Source organism: Anomaloglossus baeobatrachus, chromosome 1 (assembly GCF_048569485.1).
Source record: "Anomaloglossus baeobatrachus isolate aAnoBae1 chromosome 1, aAnoBae1.hap1, whole genome shotgun sequence".
NCBI lineage: Eukaryota > Metazoa > Chordata > Amphibia > Anura > Aromobatidae > Anomaloglossus > Anomaloglossus baeobatrachus.
Window position 1 is genome coordinate 634268448 of NC_134353.1, and position 20051 is coordinate 634288498.

Sequence of the window (20051 nt, forward strand, 5' to 3'; positions counted from 1 at the left end):
CCACACTTGGGATATGGTGGATGCCGTGTCTTCCACCCACATCAGAACCTGCCGGACTTCCTGGAAGGCTTGCCGGTTGCGCGTTCTTCCTTGGTGGTTGATGTATGCCACCGCTGTGGAGCTGTCCGACTGAAGTCGGATATGCTTGCTTTCCAGCCGCTGTTGGAAGGTTTGTAGGGCAAGATACACTGCTCTGTGTTCAAGAACATTGATCTGAAGGGTGGACTCTTGCTGAGTCCACGTACCCTGAGCGCTGTAGTGGAGAAAAACTGCTCCCCACCCTGATAGACTCGCGTCTGTCGTAACTATCGCCCAGGATGGGGATAGGAAGGACCTTCTTTTTGACCAAGAGGTGAGAAGAAGCCACCACCGTAGAGATTCCTTGGCCGCCTGAGAAAGAACGACGACTCTGTTGAGGGACGTCGACTCCTCGTCCCATTGGCGGAGAATGTCCCATTGTAGTGGACGCAGTAAAACTGCGCGAAAGGAACTGCCTCCATTGCTACCATCTTACGTAGGAAGTGCATGAGGCGTCTCAATGTGTGCGACTGGTTCTTAAAGAAGAGCTTGCAGCCCGTAGTGAATGCTGTTTGTCTAGCGGAAGCTTCACTATCGCTGAGAGAGTAAGAAACTCTATGCCTAGATATGTTATCGATAGGGTCGGGGTCGGATCTGACTTTAAAAAGTTGATGATCCACCCAAAACTCTAGAGAGTCTCCAGCGCAACGTTCGGGCAGTGTTGGCATGTTTCCTAAGAGAGTGCCTTGACAAGTAGATCGTCTAAATACGGGACCACAGAGTGACCCTGAGAGTGCAGGACTGTGACTACTGCTGCCCTGACCTTGGCGAAGACCAGTTGGACTGTCGCTAGCCGGAAGGTAGAGCTACGAACAGAAGGTGTTCGTCTCCTATAACGAAGCGTAGAAACGCTAGTGCTCTGGATCAATCGGCACGTGTGGATAAGCATCCTTGATGCCTAATGATGCTAGGAAATATCCTTGGGACCTTGAGGCGATGACATGGCGGAGGGATTCCATCCGGAACCGCCTGGTGTCCACGAGCTTGAGCATTTTTAGATCCAGAACGGGACGGAACGGCCCGTTGTTATAGGTACCGCAAAGAATTTGGGGTAAAAACCGTGACCTTGTTCCTGAAGAGGAACGGGGGTCATCACTCTTTCTGCCTATAGAGTGCACCCTGTTTGCAGAAGAGCAGCGGCCCGGCCGGGAGGTGGAGAAATTCTGAAGAATCGAGTTGGAGGACGAGAAGTGAGCTCTATCCTGTACCCGTGAGACAGAATGTCTCACACTCAATGGTCATTGACCTATGGCAGCTAAATATCGCCAAGGCGGGAGAGCCTGCTACCGACCGAGGCCGCAAGTCATGAGGAAGCCGCCTTGGAAGCGGGTTTTCAGACTGTCGCTTTTTTGGGCGAGACTGAGCCCGCTAAGAATCTTAGCTCCTCTGATCCTTTTGAGTCCACATTGGACGAGGAAAAATGGGACCTGCCCGAGCCTCGAAAAAGCCGAAAACCCCGACTGCCTCTTGCTCTGTTGGGGTTTGTTGTGTCCGGGCTGAGGAAAGGATGAATCCTTACCCCTGGACTGTTTAATGGTTACATCCAACGCTCACCAAACAGTCGGTCAGCAGGAAAAGGCAACTGGTTAGGCAACCTTTTTTGGAAGCAGAATCTGCCTTCCATTCACTTAACGAGCAGACCAGGCTCTGCTTAAAAACACGGAGTAGCGGAGGCTACCGCCGCACGGTTCGCAGAGTCCAGGACAACCTGAACCGCGTAAGAAACAAATGCAGACATTTGAGAGGTTAAGGATGCCACCTGCGGCACAGATGTACGTGTAACCGTGTCAATCTGTGTAAGACAAGCTGAAATAGCTTGGAGTGCCCCAAGGGAGAGAATGCCGGAGCCAACGGTGCGCCGACAGCTTCATAGATGGCTTTCGACCAGAGATCCATCTGTCTGTCAGTGGCATCTTTGAGTTTGCAGTTCCATCTCCCACTGCAACTATGGATCTAGCTACAAGCCTGGAGATTGGAGGATGCCGCTCGGGACATTGGGTCCAGTCCTTGACCAAGTCAGGGGACAGGGATAACGTGTATCCTAAGCCGTTTGGAGAAGCGCATATCTGGATAAGCGTGGTGTTCCTGGACTGCCTCTCTGAAGGCAGAGTGGTCCAGAAAAATACGTGAAGCTGACTCCTCCACTGGAGGAGCTGTGAGAAATAACCCACATTCTATAGATGGACGCTATAAGATTATTTACTATGGCGTCACAATCAGGTGTATCCAGATTGAGAGCGGTCTCAGGATCAGAATCCTGAGCCGCTACTTCCGCCTCATTACACAGCGAGTCCTTCTGTTAGGACCCTGATGAAACCGAGGCCGCTCATAGCGAGCCCGCTTAGGCTGTCTGGGACTGACGTCCGTGCAGAGCCGTGACTCTGGGATGCGTGTGACATTCCCGGAGCTGTTAGTTATTCACACTGAGGGGGGCCATGGATCAATGATTCAACAGTGCCCATATTGTGAGAGACATGTCCGGACTGCTAGGCTTCTAGTATCATAGCCATAGTCTCAGAAAAACTGTCAGTAAATACTGCAGACACCGTCCTCATCCCCTGGCCATTAGTGCATACAATGGGAGTCTATGTAACCTGCCGGCCGTATAGCCGTACATGCTGTACCAGCTGTATAGAAAAACATGTGGTTCTGCACCTTTGTTTTACACAGAGAATATGCTGATAACTCCTCCGCATAATCCAGGAGGGTATATACAACGTGCGACCAAACAGTGCAATGTATATAGTACAAGCATATCTATAAGTGCACTTCTGCACTAGTGGGGTTAGCACCACAGGTGCTGCTTAACGCCTGTTGCAGCGATTGTGTGACTATCAGAATGCCAGGGTCTTCCACACTTGTCTCTGTATCGTACAGAAACTGACACTAATGGCTCCCGGCGTCCTTGTAGAGAAGGAAGCCGTGGGCGTGCCTGAGAAAGTGCGGGAATCCGGATTCACAGTGCACACAGTGAGAGGGGTGGAGTATGCAAAACATACTCCAGCTCTCAGCGCTGCTCTATACAGCGTCACGCCCCTACCCTGACTGTCAGGGCTGTGGGCGGTAACGAAGGGAGACTAGGCCCAGAAGCCGGGGACTCGAGTTAACAGCGCGGCCGCCGTAAAAGCGCGGGCCGCGCTGAAGTCCCCGGCGCACCACAAGTGCCAGCCGCGCCGCAGTCCCAGCGGCCGGCGCGACCGATTCATAGAAGTGGCCAGCGTCCCGCCCCTCTCCTGACTGGCAGGTCTGGGGGCGGGAACGAACGGAAGCAGGCCGCAAAAGCCGGGGACTCTAGTTATCAGCGCGGCCGCCGTAAAAGCGCGGGCCGCGCTGAAGTCCCCGGCGCACCACAAGTGCCAGCCGCGCCGCTGCCAGCGGCCGGCGCGACCGATTCCTGGAAGTGGCCAGCGTCCCGCCCCTCTCCTGACTGGCAGGTCTGGGGGCGGGAACGAACGGAAGCAGGCCGCAAAAGCCGGGGACTCTAGTTATCAGCGCGGCCGCCGTAAAAGCGCAGGCCGCGCTGAAGTCCCCGGCGCACTACAAGTGCCAGCCGCGCCGCAGTCCCAGCGGCCGGCGCGACCAATTCCCATAAGTGAGCCTGCTTCAGCGAAGCTGAATGAGGCCATGGCACAGGCGCCGCAGCGCTGATGTCCCCCGGCGCACTACAACACCCAGCATGCTGCGGTGTGAGCGCCAAATGCACGGGGACACAGAGTACCTTGAGGAAGCAGGGCCATGTCCCTGATGTACTCCGCTCCATCCAGCATCTTCTCCAGGGGCTGTAGATGGAGCACGGTCTCAGTGCCTGGAGACCGGTAAATCCCACTTCACCCAGAGCCCTGTAAAAAGGGATGGGGAAGGAATCAGCATGTGGGCTCCTGCCGCCGTACCCGCAATGGGTACCTCAACCTTACAAACACCTCCGACATACAGTGGGGTGAGAAGGGAGCATGCTGGGGACACTATATGTGTCCTCTTTTCTTCCATCCGACATAGTCAGCAGCTGCTGCTGACTAAAAAGTGGAGCTATGCGTGGATGTGTTGCCTCCTTCGCACAAAGCACAAAACTGGTGAGCCAGTGATCCCACTGGGGGTGTATAGCCAGAAGGGGAGGGGCCTTACACTTTTAAGTGTAATACTTTGTGTGGCCTCCAGAGGCAATAGCTATACACCCAATTGTCTGGGTCTCCCAATGGAGCGACAAAGAAATATATATATATATACATATATATATATATCTATATCTATATCATATACATATATCTATATCTATATCATATACATATATCTATATCTATACCATATACATATATCTATATCTATACCATATACATATATCTATATCTATACCATATACATATATCTATATCTATATCATATACATATATCTATATCTATATCATATACATATATCTATATCTATACCATATACATATATCTATATCTATACCATATACATATATCTATATCTATACCATATACATATATCTATATCTATACCATATACATATATCTATATCTATACCATATACATATATCTATATCTATACCATATACATATATATATATCTATACCATATAAAATATATATATATATACCATATACCATATATAATATACCATATATAATATACCATATATAATATACCATATATATATATATATATATATATATATATATATATATATATATATATATATATATATATATATATATAAACACTTCGGCACCTAAGGGGGGCCAGCACCCGATTGGGAAACTGGTGCCCCACAGTGCACAGTGAGGGGGGAGGAGGATACCAAGTATGCTCCAGCCCTCACTGCCGACGTCCCGTCGGCCGTCCCGTCGTTGCCCCTGACTGGCAGGCCCGGGAACGGGAGTATATGTACTAGGCCGCAAGAGCCGGGGACTAAAGTTAAAGACGCGGCCAGCAAACAGGCGCGGTAGTCCCGGACTCACAAACCACACAGCAACCGCTGCAGCGTTTGTAACCCAGGTGCTGTATGCAGCGTCCCCCAAAGGGGACACAGTACCTTTTGGATGCAGGGCTCTGTCCCTGATGATGTCCTGTCTCCTGTCCGTCAGAATCCCCCAGGGGCTGCGGATGGAGCCCGGTCCCAGCGCATGGCGACCGGTTATGAACCCCCTCTCCTAGAGCTGCAGTGCTGCCAAACAGTGAGCACATTCTGAGATCTCCACCGGCAGAATCATGCCATATAACAATGGCTGCCGGCGTTCCGAGGGGAGGAGGGAGCTGAGGGCGGAACCACAAAAGTGCGGGAATCTGCGCCCCATAGTGAACAGTGAGGGGGGAGGAGGACAGCGAAGTGTGCTCCAGCCCTCACCGTCGGCGTCATACCGACCGTCCCGCCCTTCCCCCTGACTGGCAGGCCCAGGGGCGGGAGTTCAATACTCTAGGCCGCAAAAGCCGGGGACTAAAGTAAAAACCGCGGCCGGCAAACAGGCACGGTCGGCGCGGTAGTCCCGGTCAAAAAAAAAAAAAATCACACCGCAGTCGCTGCAGCGTCTGAGGCCAAGGTGCTTCATGCACCGTCCCAAAGGGGACACAGAGTACCTGTAGATGCAGGGCCATGTCCCTGACGATACTCCATCTCCTGTCCGGCAGATACCACCAGGGGCTGCGGAGGGAGCCCGGTCCCAGTGCCTGGATGACCGGTTAGGATCCCACTTCACCCAGAGCCCCTAAAAGATGGGGAAGGAAAACGGCATGTGGCTCCAGCCTGTGTACCCGCAATGGGTACCTCAACCTTAACAGCACCGCCGACTCAGTGGGGTGAGAAGGAAGCATGCCGGGGGCCCTGTTAGGGGCCCTCTTTTCTTCCATCCGATATAATCAGCAGCTGCTGCTGACTAAAATGTGGAGCATTGTGCGAGTGTCAGCCTCCTTCAACACAAAGCATAAAACTGAGGAGCCCGTGATGCACGGGGGGGGTGTATAGGCAGAGGGGAGGGGTTACACTTTTTAAAGTGTAATACTTTGTGTGGCCTCCGGAGGCAGTAGCTATACACCCCAATTGTATGGGACTCCCAATGGAGCGACAAAGAAAACATATATTTTTAAGCCAGTGGGTCTTTGACACCATAGCCACTTAAAACTAGAACTTGGTACCCTTATACCAGAAACGTTCATGGTCACATTAGACCAGCACTGGAAAATAGGTCAACAGACCCTAAAATGGGAAGTCTCGTCGCTAACGGGAAAGGGAGTACTCACCCAAGTCCCAAAACGAGACCTTGGTTAAAGGGTTTTACAGTCCTCATTTTAAAGGAAACCTGACCTATACTTCAGGACGATTATAAAACCTAAAAATTTTAAATCAACGTTTAATTACAAAACTTTTCAAGGTGGAAACAAATTGGCTGGTCCGTGAAAGTTCTATTCCTGGGCTGCTTTATGGCAACCAGAGATCTCCAGGATGCCTATTATCACAATCCCAAAAATAATCCCTCCCCTTTAGCCTCAAAACGGCTCCAGGGATATTAAGCAAATTGGTGTCAGAAATATTGACCCATATCGGAGAAAAGCACCTTCTATTCATTCCATACCTGAGCAATTTTCTAATAGTAGGAAAATCAAGGGTAGATTGCAGAAGGGGAATAAATCAATTCAAAGACATTAGTCCAGCTAAGCTGGTTAATTATCTAGCTAAGCTGGTTGAGAGGTGGGGGAACAACCCCAAAACAGAGGCAAAACTTTTATGGGACTCTAAGCTTTACAACACAAATTTTTTTCCCCGAAAGCCAAATGTGGGCAAGTCAGCTACCATTAAGTTACCTAAAAGGGAAAGAAAGCTTTGAATCCAACAACCTCAGCGGTCATCAAATAAACCAGTGCTATTAGAGGAAATTACTCAGATGAGGGAGGAAAAGGGAGAAACCGTTAGAAAACCTTCGGCTGTTTCTTCCCCTAGACCGAAGGGAACTCCCCCATGGGTTGGATGCCCTCCTCCCAAAAGTGGCCTAGGGGCGTTCCCTAGTATACTGCCTCAGCAACGCTTCCCCTTTGGACCTCAAACCTAGTCCTGAAAGCCTTGACCAGAGCCCAATTTGAATCATTATTAGACGGCACAATAAGGATACTAACCATTAAGTCAGTAGTCCTTACATCAGCTAGAAAGGTTAGAGAACTACAGGCTCTGTCCTCAAACCATCTTTCAGAGTTTCCTTCCAGATAGGGTCATACTTAAACCTCACCCAATTTTGCTCCCCTCATTGCTTGATTGAGCATCAAGTTGTCCCGACGCGAATCAAGTACCAAGTATAAATGGAAGTCAATGGGAAATGCAAGCATTTTCAAACTGAGGAGCTCAATCAAGTAACAAGCAGTGGTGAGCACGCATGCCCATCACAAATAAGGAGAGGTCTTCTACAATAGATAGAATCAACATGAAGGTTCAGGAAGTATTCCTCCTTTTTATGCGCTTTCAGGGTCCCAGCAGAGGCAAGGCAGTGTCAAAGCTAAACTAAACTTAATGGAGTACCTCTCCTGCTCTGTAAACCAGGGCTCTGCCTTTTAAAGCTGTAGGATTCCTGGCCTTTGGGGGCAGATCATCTCTCTACATGCTGCTGTCATGTATCTGGAAAACCAATTACCAGTAATTTATTTGTTACTTCACAACTGGTGTCAGAATATGCTCCCCTCTTTAACCCTTTCCGGACATGGCAGTTTTCTGGTTTCGCTTTTTACTCCCTTTCTTTTAAGAACCATACCTTTTTTTCCCAGTTTACAGTCGTAGAAGGGCTTATTTTTTTGTAGGATAAGTTGTAACTGTGAATGAAACCTTTTATTTTGCCATACAACATATAGCAAAATGGGAAGAAAAACAACAATGCTTTTTTTGGTATGGGGGGGAATCTATTGTGCATTAATCATACCTGGCAATATGCAACTAGATCTGTATAAATACAGCAATACTAAACATATGCATTTGTTTTCTCAAAAGTGGTGAAAAAATTCATTAAAATACAATAATGATTTCCGTTGCCAATGTCCCCGCCCTGTAATGTTTTCAGTTTCTGTTGATAGCGCTGTGTGAATGCTTGTTTTTTGTACGGTGAGATGATGTTTTTAATGATATAACTTTGGGTTAATTATTTTAATATTTTCATAGATCGGGCTTTTTTTACAGATCGTGATATCACATGTATTTTATTTTCTCTATATTTAATAAAAGGAGATTCAAACTTGCACTTATTTTTCATATTTTTAAAACGTCCTAGTGGTGGACAATCCTTTTAAGTTTTAATTCCCTCAGGGGACTTGACCCTACAATTGTCTGACTGCATCTACTACATACCACAGTATTGCAGTATAAAGTAACAACCTCAGCCTACCATGATGCCCAGAGAAACAGTCAGAACAGGCAAAAGGGTCTTCAGCAGACCTTCACCTGTCATAGCAACTCACTGGCACCCCGAGATCGCATCGCAGGGGGGAGCTGATGACACATGAAATGGTGCCCCCACCAGACCATGTGCTTTAAATGCTGCAGTCAGATTGACAGCAGCACTTAAAGAGTTAACAGAAGTGAGTGGAGCTCAGCTTCCCCCATTGTTTCTCGAGGCAAATGAATGTTGCAATCATTGTTTGCCAGGAAAGATACGGGCTCACCTGAGCCCGTGACAAAGAAGGGGTTCTGACAGACATTAGTACATCCAATGTCAGAACGGGGTGAAGCCTACTTTGCCCCTGAAATTTAGCGTGATTGCACATACTTGTAAGATTTGGGTACTCCATTCAACTAGATGAATCTTAGTCTGGGCACATCTCGGCTCTGACGGCTACAGGTAATTTATGAACCAAACCATACAAAGGTCAAAGAGCATAAATAAGTCACCTGTAACATTACCAACTCACCTCTGGGTCTCTATCCTTTTCTCTGCATCCTCTCACCTCATTGTACAGTTTGGAGGAAGAGATTGGGGCCAAAAAAGAGGTATATTCCCCAGGAATACTAACACCACCCTCTGCAAAAATAGAGAAAAAAAAAAAAATTAGTAGCTAAAAAGGTGATTGAGAATAAAAACCTGAAGATTAGACTTTTAAAAAGCATCACAATTAAGAGGATAATGTAATTGACTGTAAGATAGTGTTCATATATTTGCCCTTCTCTTGCAGTGTAATGGTGTGCGCGTCCTCTTTTTTGTCATTACTTTGCACTTTATGTATGGTTGCATCATCTTCATTAAAAAATTTAAGCAATGACTGGAATTTCAGACTGAAAAATAGATTTGCACTCCAGTACACTGAAATTGTGAGATTTAATGGATTTAGCAGCAATCCAGAATCAGTTACCAGAAAAGTTGTACACGCGCTTTTCCCATGGTTTGATGCTGGTCCTCTAGACGCACCACACGAGCTTATCCCATGAGGTGCTAGGTCTCATTGGTCACACCAGGTTTCCCTGTTTCCCCCCTTGCTATTTAAACTAGGAGCGAGTCACAGCTCCATGTTAGCACCTTTTCACTATTCATTGCGGTGGACACCGTATATTCACCACTGCGCTACATTCCTATGTAGTATATCCTGGACAATCCGGTATTTGTGACTTAGATTCACATGTATTTTTGATGCCATTATTTGCTGCCATTTAATCTGTGCCATGCGTTTTCCTTTGGTGGTCTTTGGCTTGGACATTTTCTATGCTTCATTCTCTGCTGGGTCAGAGCAACTTTTTTTTACCGGTTAAATAGATTTTTGTGCCTCTCCACTAACCTCCCCCCCCCCTTTTTTTTCCTTCCTAGATATATTTTTAAGGCTCTTTCCACAACTTGGTTCTTTCACTTAATCTTATTTTCTTGTATTTGCTATTTTTCAATATTTTTGATCCTTACTATACTCATCATGGCTTTATCTCAACATGACTCATCATTTTCGTTTTTTTTTTTTTTTCTTACCTCCTTTTATTACTTACAGCAAGATGGAATTGCAGCTGTATATTGCTCAGGCCAAAAAACTACTACTACTCCAGCAGGATACAGCTAAACCCCCACTAGGTGGAGGCATCACAGGTGCAGGGGGAGCCATTCACACTCACTTCCAAATATGGAGGAGGTAATGGCTGGATGGTAAAACTGCACACTAGTGGCTTTTGCTTTTTGATATTATATATAGTGTAGGGACCTACAAGCATGAGGTTCCCGTGGCGAGGGTTGTAGGCATACGTCTTATGGCCATAACGCTAACAAAAAACCTCATTTTTTTGTACAGGATACAGCCAGGCCCCTTTTTGTTCGGCCTTGCCATTAGAGTTTCTGTCCCTATGTAGCGCGCAGTGGGGGTACGGCTTGGCAGCCCGCCTGATCTAATAGTATGGGCGTCACCTAATAGGCTGCGGGTTTGTGACTGTGCGTCTGCTAGTGTGAACAGTGCTCTATGCAAGCCACTAGTGTGCAGTTTTACCATCCAGCCATTACCTCCTCCATATTTGGAAGGGAGTGTGAATGGCTCCCCCTGCACCTGTGATGCCTCCACCTAGTGGGGGTTTAGCTGTATCCTGATGGAGTAGTAGTAGTTTTTTGGCCTGAGCAATATACAGCTGCAATTCCAACTTACCTCCTTTTACACCTCTTTTTTCATGCAATATTTATAGAGCAACATTGATTCTATAGTGCTGTAAATGAGAAGGGGGTTACATACAGAATACATATACAAGTTACAATAGACAGACTAGTACAGAGGGAAGAGAGCCCTGCCCTTGTGGGTATACAATTGTACATGATATTGTGGAGTAGATAGTAGATGGGGTATGGATGAGGCAACAGCTCCAGTGGTGGTGAGGCAGCAGCTCTGGCAGTGGGGTCATGGGATACTGTAGGCATATTTGATAAAGAAAAAACAAAAAGCCAGCACCAAATGTGCACTACAGCACTAAACATTCCAAACTGTACTTATTATAAAACATTTTTTGAGATTTTTGGCAAAAAATTGCAATTTCTTGAGCTGCTTCGCCACGTCACGGCAAATCTCATTTGAAGCAGTCCTACACTAAAATATTTTTATAAAATGTGCCATACGGCCTCACATATGAATAGTAGAACTGCTCTTAGCAGCACTCACCTGGTCTATTTCAATCCCGTACCCATGACTGAGTCATGGCTGTGGGCGGGACAGGTCCAAGCAAATGCTGCATGAAGTAAATAGCCTGTGGACAAAGCCTGACGACTCAATGTGAACAGTCACCAACCGCCAAAATCCAGACAGATGGAATACATCCCAAATTGGGGTGCATAGCAAGGTGGAGGTCAACCACCGACCAATTCAATGAAGAAAAAATTGAATTGGCGGTTGGTGACTGTTCACATTAAGTCATCAGGCTTTGTCCACAGGCTATTTACTTTATGCAGCATTTGCTTGGACCTGTCCCGCCCACAGCCATGACTCAGTCATGGGTACGGGATTGAAATAGACCAGGTGAGTGCTGCTAAGAGCAGTTCTACTATTCATATGTGAGGCCGTATGGCACATTTTATAAAAATATTTTAGTGTAGGACTGCTTCAAATGAGATTTGCCGTGACGTGGCGAAGCAGCTCAAGAAATTGCAATTTTTTGCCAAAAATCTCAAAAATTTTTTTATAATAAGTACAGTTTGGAATGTTTAGTGCTGTAGTGCACATTTGGTGCTGGCTTTTTGTTTTTTAGGCATATTTGATAGATGCGTTTTCAAGTTACGTTTGAAGCTTGGAAGTGTAGCAGATAATCTGATGTGTTGAGGCAGCAAATTCCAGAGGACAGCAGATACTCCGGAGAAGTCTTGGAGGTGGCTGAGTAAGGAGTGGATAAGTGTGGAGGATAGAAGAAGATCATAGGAGGACCAGAAATTACGCTTGTTGGGAGATTAGTTCTAGGATACACAGATTATGGATGGCTTTTGTGGGTCAATGTTAGTTTGAATTGGATACGATGGGTATTTGGGAGCCAATGAAGTGATTTGCATAGGGGAGAAGCAGTGGAGTAGTGAGGAGTAAGGTGGATCAGTCGGGCAGCAGCTTTTAAAAGGGAAGGTGCCGCTTTTTTTATTTTTGTATTAAATAGTGATTATGAAATCAAGTATTTTTAAATACAAAATTAAACTCAGTTTATTTAGTTTGATTTAATTCTAGTTTTACTGAAGCACTGGGGGCTGCCATGTTGGATTTGCTGTGTGAGTAACGATAGTTACTCACTCCTTTATGGCAGCCCCTGTGCATTAACTCTGATAGTCGGGCTCTGTCCACTAGGCTTATTAGGCTATGTGTCCACGGTAGAATGTACCTGCAGATTTTTCTGCCTGAAAATCCGCGACTTTCGCGGCAAATCCGCACCCGCGGATTTTTTTTTTTTTTTTTCCCCATTCAAAACCAAAAATCCGCACCAAATCTGCACCAAACAATTGACATGCTGCAGATTTTTCCGGATCAAAATCCGCGGCAAATCCGCAGCGGAAAAATCCGCAGCATGGACACAGCATTTCCAAAATGCCATTGAAATGGCTTGGAAGTGCCGCTGCTGCAGATTTTCGGGAAATCCGCGGCAAAATCCGCGGTAAATCCGCAGCGTGGGCACATAGCCTTACAGGAGAGCTCCCTGCTGTGACCTGGACGCGCCCCCTGGGCTGTCCAGATCACAGCAGAGGGAGGAGATCAGCGCCATCTTTCTGCAGCAAACAGCAGTCATGCTGTGTGCTGAACTTTTCCCCCTGTCACCCCTTCGGCCTGTGTGAGTATTGTACCGGCGCCCCTCACCACCGATGCTACCGTCTCCAATGGCACCACCACGCTCTCCCCCCATGGCCTGTCACCTGTCAGCCTGTGTGAGTAGTGTGTGTGCGTGCATGCGGCAGAGCATTGTGGGTGAGCATGCATGCGGCAGAGCATTGCACAGTCATGCTGCTCAGTCACACACACACAGTATATACAGTGTTCACACGGTATATAGTATATACACAGTACACAATATATATTATATAAACACGGTGGCTCCACCTCCTTCATGCTGCTTTGTCACACACAGTATATACACACTGTATATAGTATATGCACACAGTACATGGTATATTAGTATATACACATGCTGGCTCCGCCGCCCTCATGCTGGGTGCTCTGTCACACACACAGTATATACACAGTGTGTACACACACACACACACACACAGTCCGTGTGGTACAACATTGCGGGCGTGCATGTGGCAGAGCATTGCGGGTAGGCGTGCATGTGGCAGAGCATTGCTTGACCGTTGCGTGCAGAGCGTTATGTGAGGAGCACAATGTAGTTGTCCTTGGTGACACTTTAGACATTTGTGGTCACCAACACAATGGCTCCGCACTGTGTCCCTACACTTCATTCTCTCTTATCTGTTGTAAACACCCAGATTGGGTGTAATCCAGGCTATTTCTACAGTGGGGTTTCTGTAGGATTTCAGCAGCTGCTCCCCCTAGTGTTTAAGAGTGGAAAACTTTAATTTTTTTTAGACTTTGCTCAATTAAAAACAAATAATATTTAAACAAAACATTAAAACATAAATACTTTACATTTTTCAGTTATTGACATTTTTTTTTTGGGCACAACACCTTCCCTTTAAGAATGGACTGGAGGGGTGCAAGAAAATTAGCAAGGAGGACACAGGAGGATGTTGCAGTAATCGAGGCGAGAGATTATGAGGGCATGCACTATCATTTGGGTTGTTTGAGAGTTGAGGAAAGGACGGATTCTGGAAATATTTTTGAGTTGGAGATGGCAGGTGGTGGCAAGGGATTTAATGTATGGTATGAAGGACAAGACAGAGTCTAATGTTACTCCAAGGCAGCGGAGTTCGGATACTGGGGAGAGCGTGATGTTATTTTTTTGTAATGGATAGATGAGATGGAGGAAATATGTTTTAGTTCAGTTTTGACCACATTGAGTTTAAGGAAGCGAGAGAAGATGACCGATAGACACTCCGGGATTCTGGACAGCAGATAGGTAGATCTGAGTGTCATCAGCATATAGGTGCTTCATGTTTTCTCATCTTCAAAGTTTCCTCATTTATTGTATATTAGCTTCATAGACATGTATAGGACTTTGTATCTAAATATAGCAAGTATAGTTGTTCCAGTGAACTGATGAAGGTCTGATTCATGGACCAAAACTGTTTCAAATTCTGGATTGCTGCTATATCACTAAAATCTCACTATTACACTGTATTGGAGCGCCAAATCTATTTTGCATTGAATTTCGAACAGGATTCCATCTGTGCACCCATTCCCAGAAATGCCGTGGTTGCTCTAGAATTGGAATTTTACACTGAACCTTGACAAGAGACCTATATTGACTGAGCAATAAGCAAATGGCAGAATTAAGGTAATTGCTTTCTGTCGTACAACGGAAATTTACAACTAAATGCAAACGTCAATACATGCGTCTTAGTGTGAGCAAATAAACGAAGCAGGAAAGAACCTTTAAGAAAGTGTTGGGCTCCGTCCAGACATTCAGGGGATAGTTCATTGTCTCCAAATGATCCCAAGAGCTCGCTAACAATAATATCCGCTTTCTCCGGAGGATTCCATTCTCTCATATCGCTGGAGACCACGGTCACCTGACTGCCCCATTCTTCATAGCGCCAGCCTTCCAACCTGAGAGGGGAAAGAAAAAAAAAAATATATAAATAAAAAATAGTTTCACGACTCAAGATTTAGAAATATTTTTAACGAGCTCAGTGTTTGCCACTCACGTAATGACTGCATTAGGATTTTTCTCCACCGCATATACTTTTATTAAACGATCGGCTTGTTTGGCAGCTCTGATTGATGCGTTCACCAGAGGACCCCGACCTGCTCCAAGAACCATCAAAACCCTACAAGGGTCATGCAAAAATATAAAAACTCGCTTTATAATTTGTCATACAAGGAAACTGGGAATAATGACTGATCGAGCAGAGGAGATTACTGGTAAAATAAGAACATGCTTTTCACAGCCCAGCTTAAAAGGGAACCAACCACCAGGGATTTTCGTATAGGACCTAAAGCCAGTGCTATACTGGCACCATCAGACTGGTTCTATACATACCTGTAGTGGGCAGCTCGGATGTTTACGTTTTGAAATCCATGAAAGGGAAGTTTGTAAAATCAGCAGCTTCTTGAGTGACATTTGCAAGAGAGCAGATAATATATCGGTGGGTATTCATACGGATTCCCGCCCCCTGCCTATTGTTCCTCCCTCTTTCTGTTCTCTATGGTAAGTATTATACAAACTATTCACTGTGCTGAAGGACCTGTGTGAGCTCATACCCATGTGACCTGGTATCCAGCTCTGTTGGCTGAGGCCCCGCCCCCTTCTGGTCACATGGGTATGACCTCACAGGTTCTTCAGCATGTAAGATGGTGGTCGAGTTCCGACCCCTGAAGACACCAAATGTGTTCTTAAATACTTTATATCTTATCACATGTATATACTGTAAGGTTATCTATAAATGTATAGTGTAAGGTATTGTAATGTATAAGATGTAGCAGAGTAGAGAATGTTACTATGTAGAGGTGTAGCAGTATTGAAGATGTAATGTACAATATGTGTATTGGTATAAGGTGTAATATGTAGTATATAAAGTATATTGCTTAATAAGGTATTAGTGTTATAGTTCTGCAGCTGAAAAGTTAAATCTGCCCGGTGACAGACAGCTGACAGTTGGGATTCTAGAATTAGCCAATAGGGAAAGAGCTATTGCTGAGGGAGAGAAACGGTTGCTGTGGAAACGTCAGTTAGGGCCCAGTCTGTGACAGGAACAGACCTCAGGTCTGAGGAGAAGCAGAGCCGCATGATATGGGTGTACTGAAGAGAGGGAGACCATGACAGTCTGACAAAGGAAAAGGGGGAACAACTGAGAGAGGGAGATTACTGTGACACAGAGTGATGTAGTGGAGCCGGGTCAGCGCACTGACTGAAGGAACGAGTGACAGAGACGAGTCCTGGTGTAAGACGTAAGCCCGCAAGGGCAGGGCCCTCTTCCCTCTGTACTAGTCTGTCTATTGTAACTTGTATATGTGTTCTGTATGTAACCCCTTCTCATGTACAGCACCATGGAATCAATGGTGCTCTATCAATAAATATTATTATTATTATTATTATTATTATTATTATTATTAATAATAATAATAATAATAATAATAATAATAATAAGACAGAGCAGGACAAGGAACAAAGTGAGTGTCTTAAGCAAGTGTCCCTGAGATGTCTTCAGTAGCTTATAGCTTGGTCCAGCCATATTGGCGATACCCCTCTAGGAGGGAAAAGACGTGGGACTGCTTGAGGAGGAGACTAACTTCCAAGGACTGTGATGAAGTACTAGGCTGGGTAGTGAAGGGAAGAAAAGGCCTTATGGAGGTTGGAACGACTAAAATGAATGTGTGCTTAATGAACCTCTGTGATATTGAAATGTGCAAGAAGATTTGTGTCCGCCATCTTATGTATGTTGTTGTTACCAAGTTAACGTTCAGTAAAACCATGTTTTGTATGAACTTGTGGTCTCCCTCAATGAACTGTGTACCAACTGGTCCTGGCCAGCCCAAACCACCGGCAACATGCGGCCTGCCAATGCATATAGCCTCTGGAGTGAAACACCACACACCCAGCCAGGACCTCCATTTTCATGTAGCGTACCGGGGTGCGACAGACGATTGCCTCGCCCACGACTACCACCCCACGCCACGTTACAAGCACAGTGAATAGTTTGTATAATACTTACCATAGAGAACAGAGAGAGGGAGGAACAACAGGCAGGGGGGGGGGGGGGGGAATCCATATGAATAGATAGGTTGAAAAAAGAGAATTTTGTTACTTACCGTAAATTCTTTTTCTTATAGTTCCGACATGGGAGACCCAGACCATGGGTGTATAGCTTCTGCCTCCGGAGGACACACAAAGTACTACACTCAAACGTGTAGCTCCTCCCTCCTAGCATATACTCCCCCTGGTAGCCAGTCCTAGCCAGTTTAGTGCAAAAGCTGAAGGAGGACATCCACCCACAAGTAAAGACAGAGCAAAACCCGGAACAACCGGAACCTCTGTCTACAACAACAGCCGGTGATAACACACGGAACAAGAAACCTGCCAACAGGCAACAGGGAGGGTGCTGGGTCTCCCATGTCGGAACTATAAGAAAAAGAATTTACGGTAAGTAACAAAATTCTCTTTTTCTTCATCGTTCCTTATGGGAGACCCAGACCATGGGACGTTCTAAAGCAGTCCATGGGTGGGAATAAACAGAAAAACTGAGAAGTAGGCGAAACCTAACTTCACAAATGGGCGACAGCCGCCTGAAGGATGCGTCTGCCCAAGCTCGCATCTGCCGAAGCAAGAGCATGCACTTGGTAGTGCTTTGAAAAGGTATGCAGGCTAGACCAAGTGGCAGTCTGACAGACCTGCTGAGCCGTAGCCTGGTGCCTGAAAGCCCAAGAGGCACCAACAGCTCTGGTCAAGTGTGCCTTGATCCCCGGCGGGAGAGGCACTTGAGTACACTGGTAGGTATCGGAAATGGCCGACCTAAACCAACGAGCCAGGGTCGGCTTAAATGCCGAGAGGCCCTTACGCTGACCAGCGGTCAGCACAAAAGAGAGGTGCACCGCCTAAGAACAGCGGTGCGAGACACATAGATCCGGAGCGCCCGCACCAGATCCAGAGTATGCAACGCCCTTTCAAAGCGATGAACAGGAGCCGGACAAAAGGAAGGCCGGGAAAATGCCCCGGTTAAGGTGGAAGCAGCAACCACCTTAGGGAGAAAGTCCAGAGTCGGGCGGAGAACCACCTTGTCTTGATGAAGGGAGGACTCCGAAGAGAGTGCAGCCAAAACAGAGACTCTCTTGAGGGAAGTTATGGCCACTAGAAAGACCACTTTCTGTGAAAAACTAAACAAAGAAACCTCCCTAAGAGGCTCAAAGGGGGGTTTCCGGAAGCCGTGAGGACCGAATTAAGGTCCCAGGGCTCCAAAGGCTGCCGGTAAGGCGGAATGATGTGAGATGCGCCCTGCATGAAGGAGCGACCTGGGCCAGCCGGGCGATACGCCGCTGGCACAACACTGACAGAGCCGAGACCTGTCCCTTAAGGGAATTGAGGGATAGTCCTAGCTGCAGACCGGACTGTAGAAGGGACAGGAGGGTCGGCAAGGCCAAAAGGCCAAAGGATACTTCCGAGCTCGAGTCATAGTGGAGATGACTTCAGGAGGGATACCAGAAGTCGTCAAGATCCATGACTCAAACGCCACGCCATCAATCTGAGAGCCGCAGGTTCTGGCGGAAAAACGGACCTCGTGAGAGAAGGTCTGGACAGTCCGGGAGATGCCATGGCACCTCTACGGACAGACAGAGCAGGTCAGGGTACCAAGCTTGCCTGGGTCAGTCTGGAGTAATGAGAATGACCCGACGGCCCTCCTTTCTGATCTTGCGCAGGACTCTGGGCAAGAACTAGAGGGTGAAACACGTAAGACAGACGAAGCTGGGACCAAACTTGAACCAGTGCGTCTGCCGCAAAAACCTGAGGATCGTGGAGCCACGGTTTGACGGCTGAGACAATCTGCCTCCCAGTTTTCCACGTCTGGGATGTGGGCTGCGGATATGGTGGACTAGGAGTCCTCCGTCCACTGAAGAATGCGATGAACCTCCAACATTGCCAGGCGGCTGAGTGTCCCGCCCTGGAGGTTGATGTAGGCAAACGCTGTAGCGTTGTCTGACTGGACTCGAATGTGCCTGGCCGCCAACAGATGGTGAAAGGCTTAGAGAGCTAGAAACACAGCTCTGATTTCCAGCACATTGATCCAGAGGGCTGATTCGGACAGAGTCCAAGTGCCCTGCGCTCCATGGTGGAGATATACTGCTCCCCAGCCGGATAGACTAGCATCTTGGTGAGGATCACCCGGGACGGAGCCAGGAAGGAGCGTCCCTGAGACAGAGGGGCCGAAGCCACCACTGAAACGAGCCCCTGGTCTGTGGCGAAGCCACCACCCCGTGGAAGGAGGAAGTCCGCTTGTTCCAACAGCGGAAAATATCCAGCCGCAGAGGACGCAGATGGAACTGGGCAAAGGAATAGCTTCCATTGACACCACCGTCTGATCCAGCACCTGTATTAGGTGCCTGATGGAACGACGTCGACCGCCAGCGGAGGGACTGCTGTTTGACTAAGGGCAGCTTCACAAGTGCCAACAGAGTCTCGAATTGCGTCCCTGGGTATGTGAACTTCTGGGTCGAAGTCAGAGTGGACTTGGACAGAATGACAAACCACCCGAATTAGTTAGAGTGGCGAGAGTGAGCGAGGCACTCCGCTAACAGTTTGCACTGGATGAAGCCCAGACTAGAAGGCTGTCCAGGACAAAAGGATCACTGCCAACCCCTAGAGGTGCAGGACCGCAATCACAGCTGCCCGGACCTTGAGAATACTCGAGGGGCCGTGGCTAACCCCAAGGGAAGAGCCACGAATTGGACCACTCTGATTGCAAAACGTAGCCAACGCTGGTGTGAAACTGCGATTGGCACATGCAGATAGGCATCTCTGATGTCGATGGATGCTAGGGAATCTCCTTGGGTCATTGATTGATCGCAGAGACTCCATGCGAAAATGCCGCACCTGAACATGCTTGAGATCCAGGTCGGAAGGCACCGCCCTCTTCGGGTACTAGGAATAGATTTAAGCAGAAATCTCAGAACCGTTCCTAGTCGGGAACCGGTACAATTGCTCCAGTGGCCTGCAAGAATGCCACAGCCTGTGAGAAGGCGGCGGCCTTGGAGCAGGGGGGAGTTGACAGAAAAAATCTGTTTGGCGGGCTGGATAGAATTCTATCCTGTAGCCGTGGGAGATGGTATCTCGCACCCACTGATCGGAGACGTGTTAAAACCATACGTCGCCAAAGTGGGAGAGCCTGCCACCGACCAAGGACGTTGCTGGCGTGGCCAGATAGCCAGGAGGAGGCTGACTTAGTAGCAGCATCTCCTGCGGTTCTCGTGCGCCATTTG

General features: G+C 47.3%; 1 protein-coding gene across 1 annotated transcript in view; it reads right to left on the reverse strand.

Annotated features, from left to right (window-relative positions):
* The window catches only part of PRMT5 (protein arginine methyltransferase 5), a 77516-nt gene that overhangs the window by 20099 nt on the left and 37366 nt on the right, over positions 1 to 20051 (reverse strand). Inside the window, exons 11-13 of the mRNA XM_075340951.1 lie at positions 14789 to 14911; positions 14515 to 14690; positions 8958 to 9067 (exon numbers count right to left, since the gene is read on the reverse strand). Coding sequence (XP_075197066.1) covers positions 8958 to 9067; positions 14515 to 14690; positions 14789 to 14911 — 409 coding nt within the window. The remainder of the gene's footprint in view (positions 1 to 8957; positions 9068 to 14514; positions 14691 to 14788; positions 14912 to 20051) is intronic.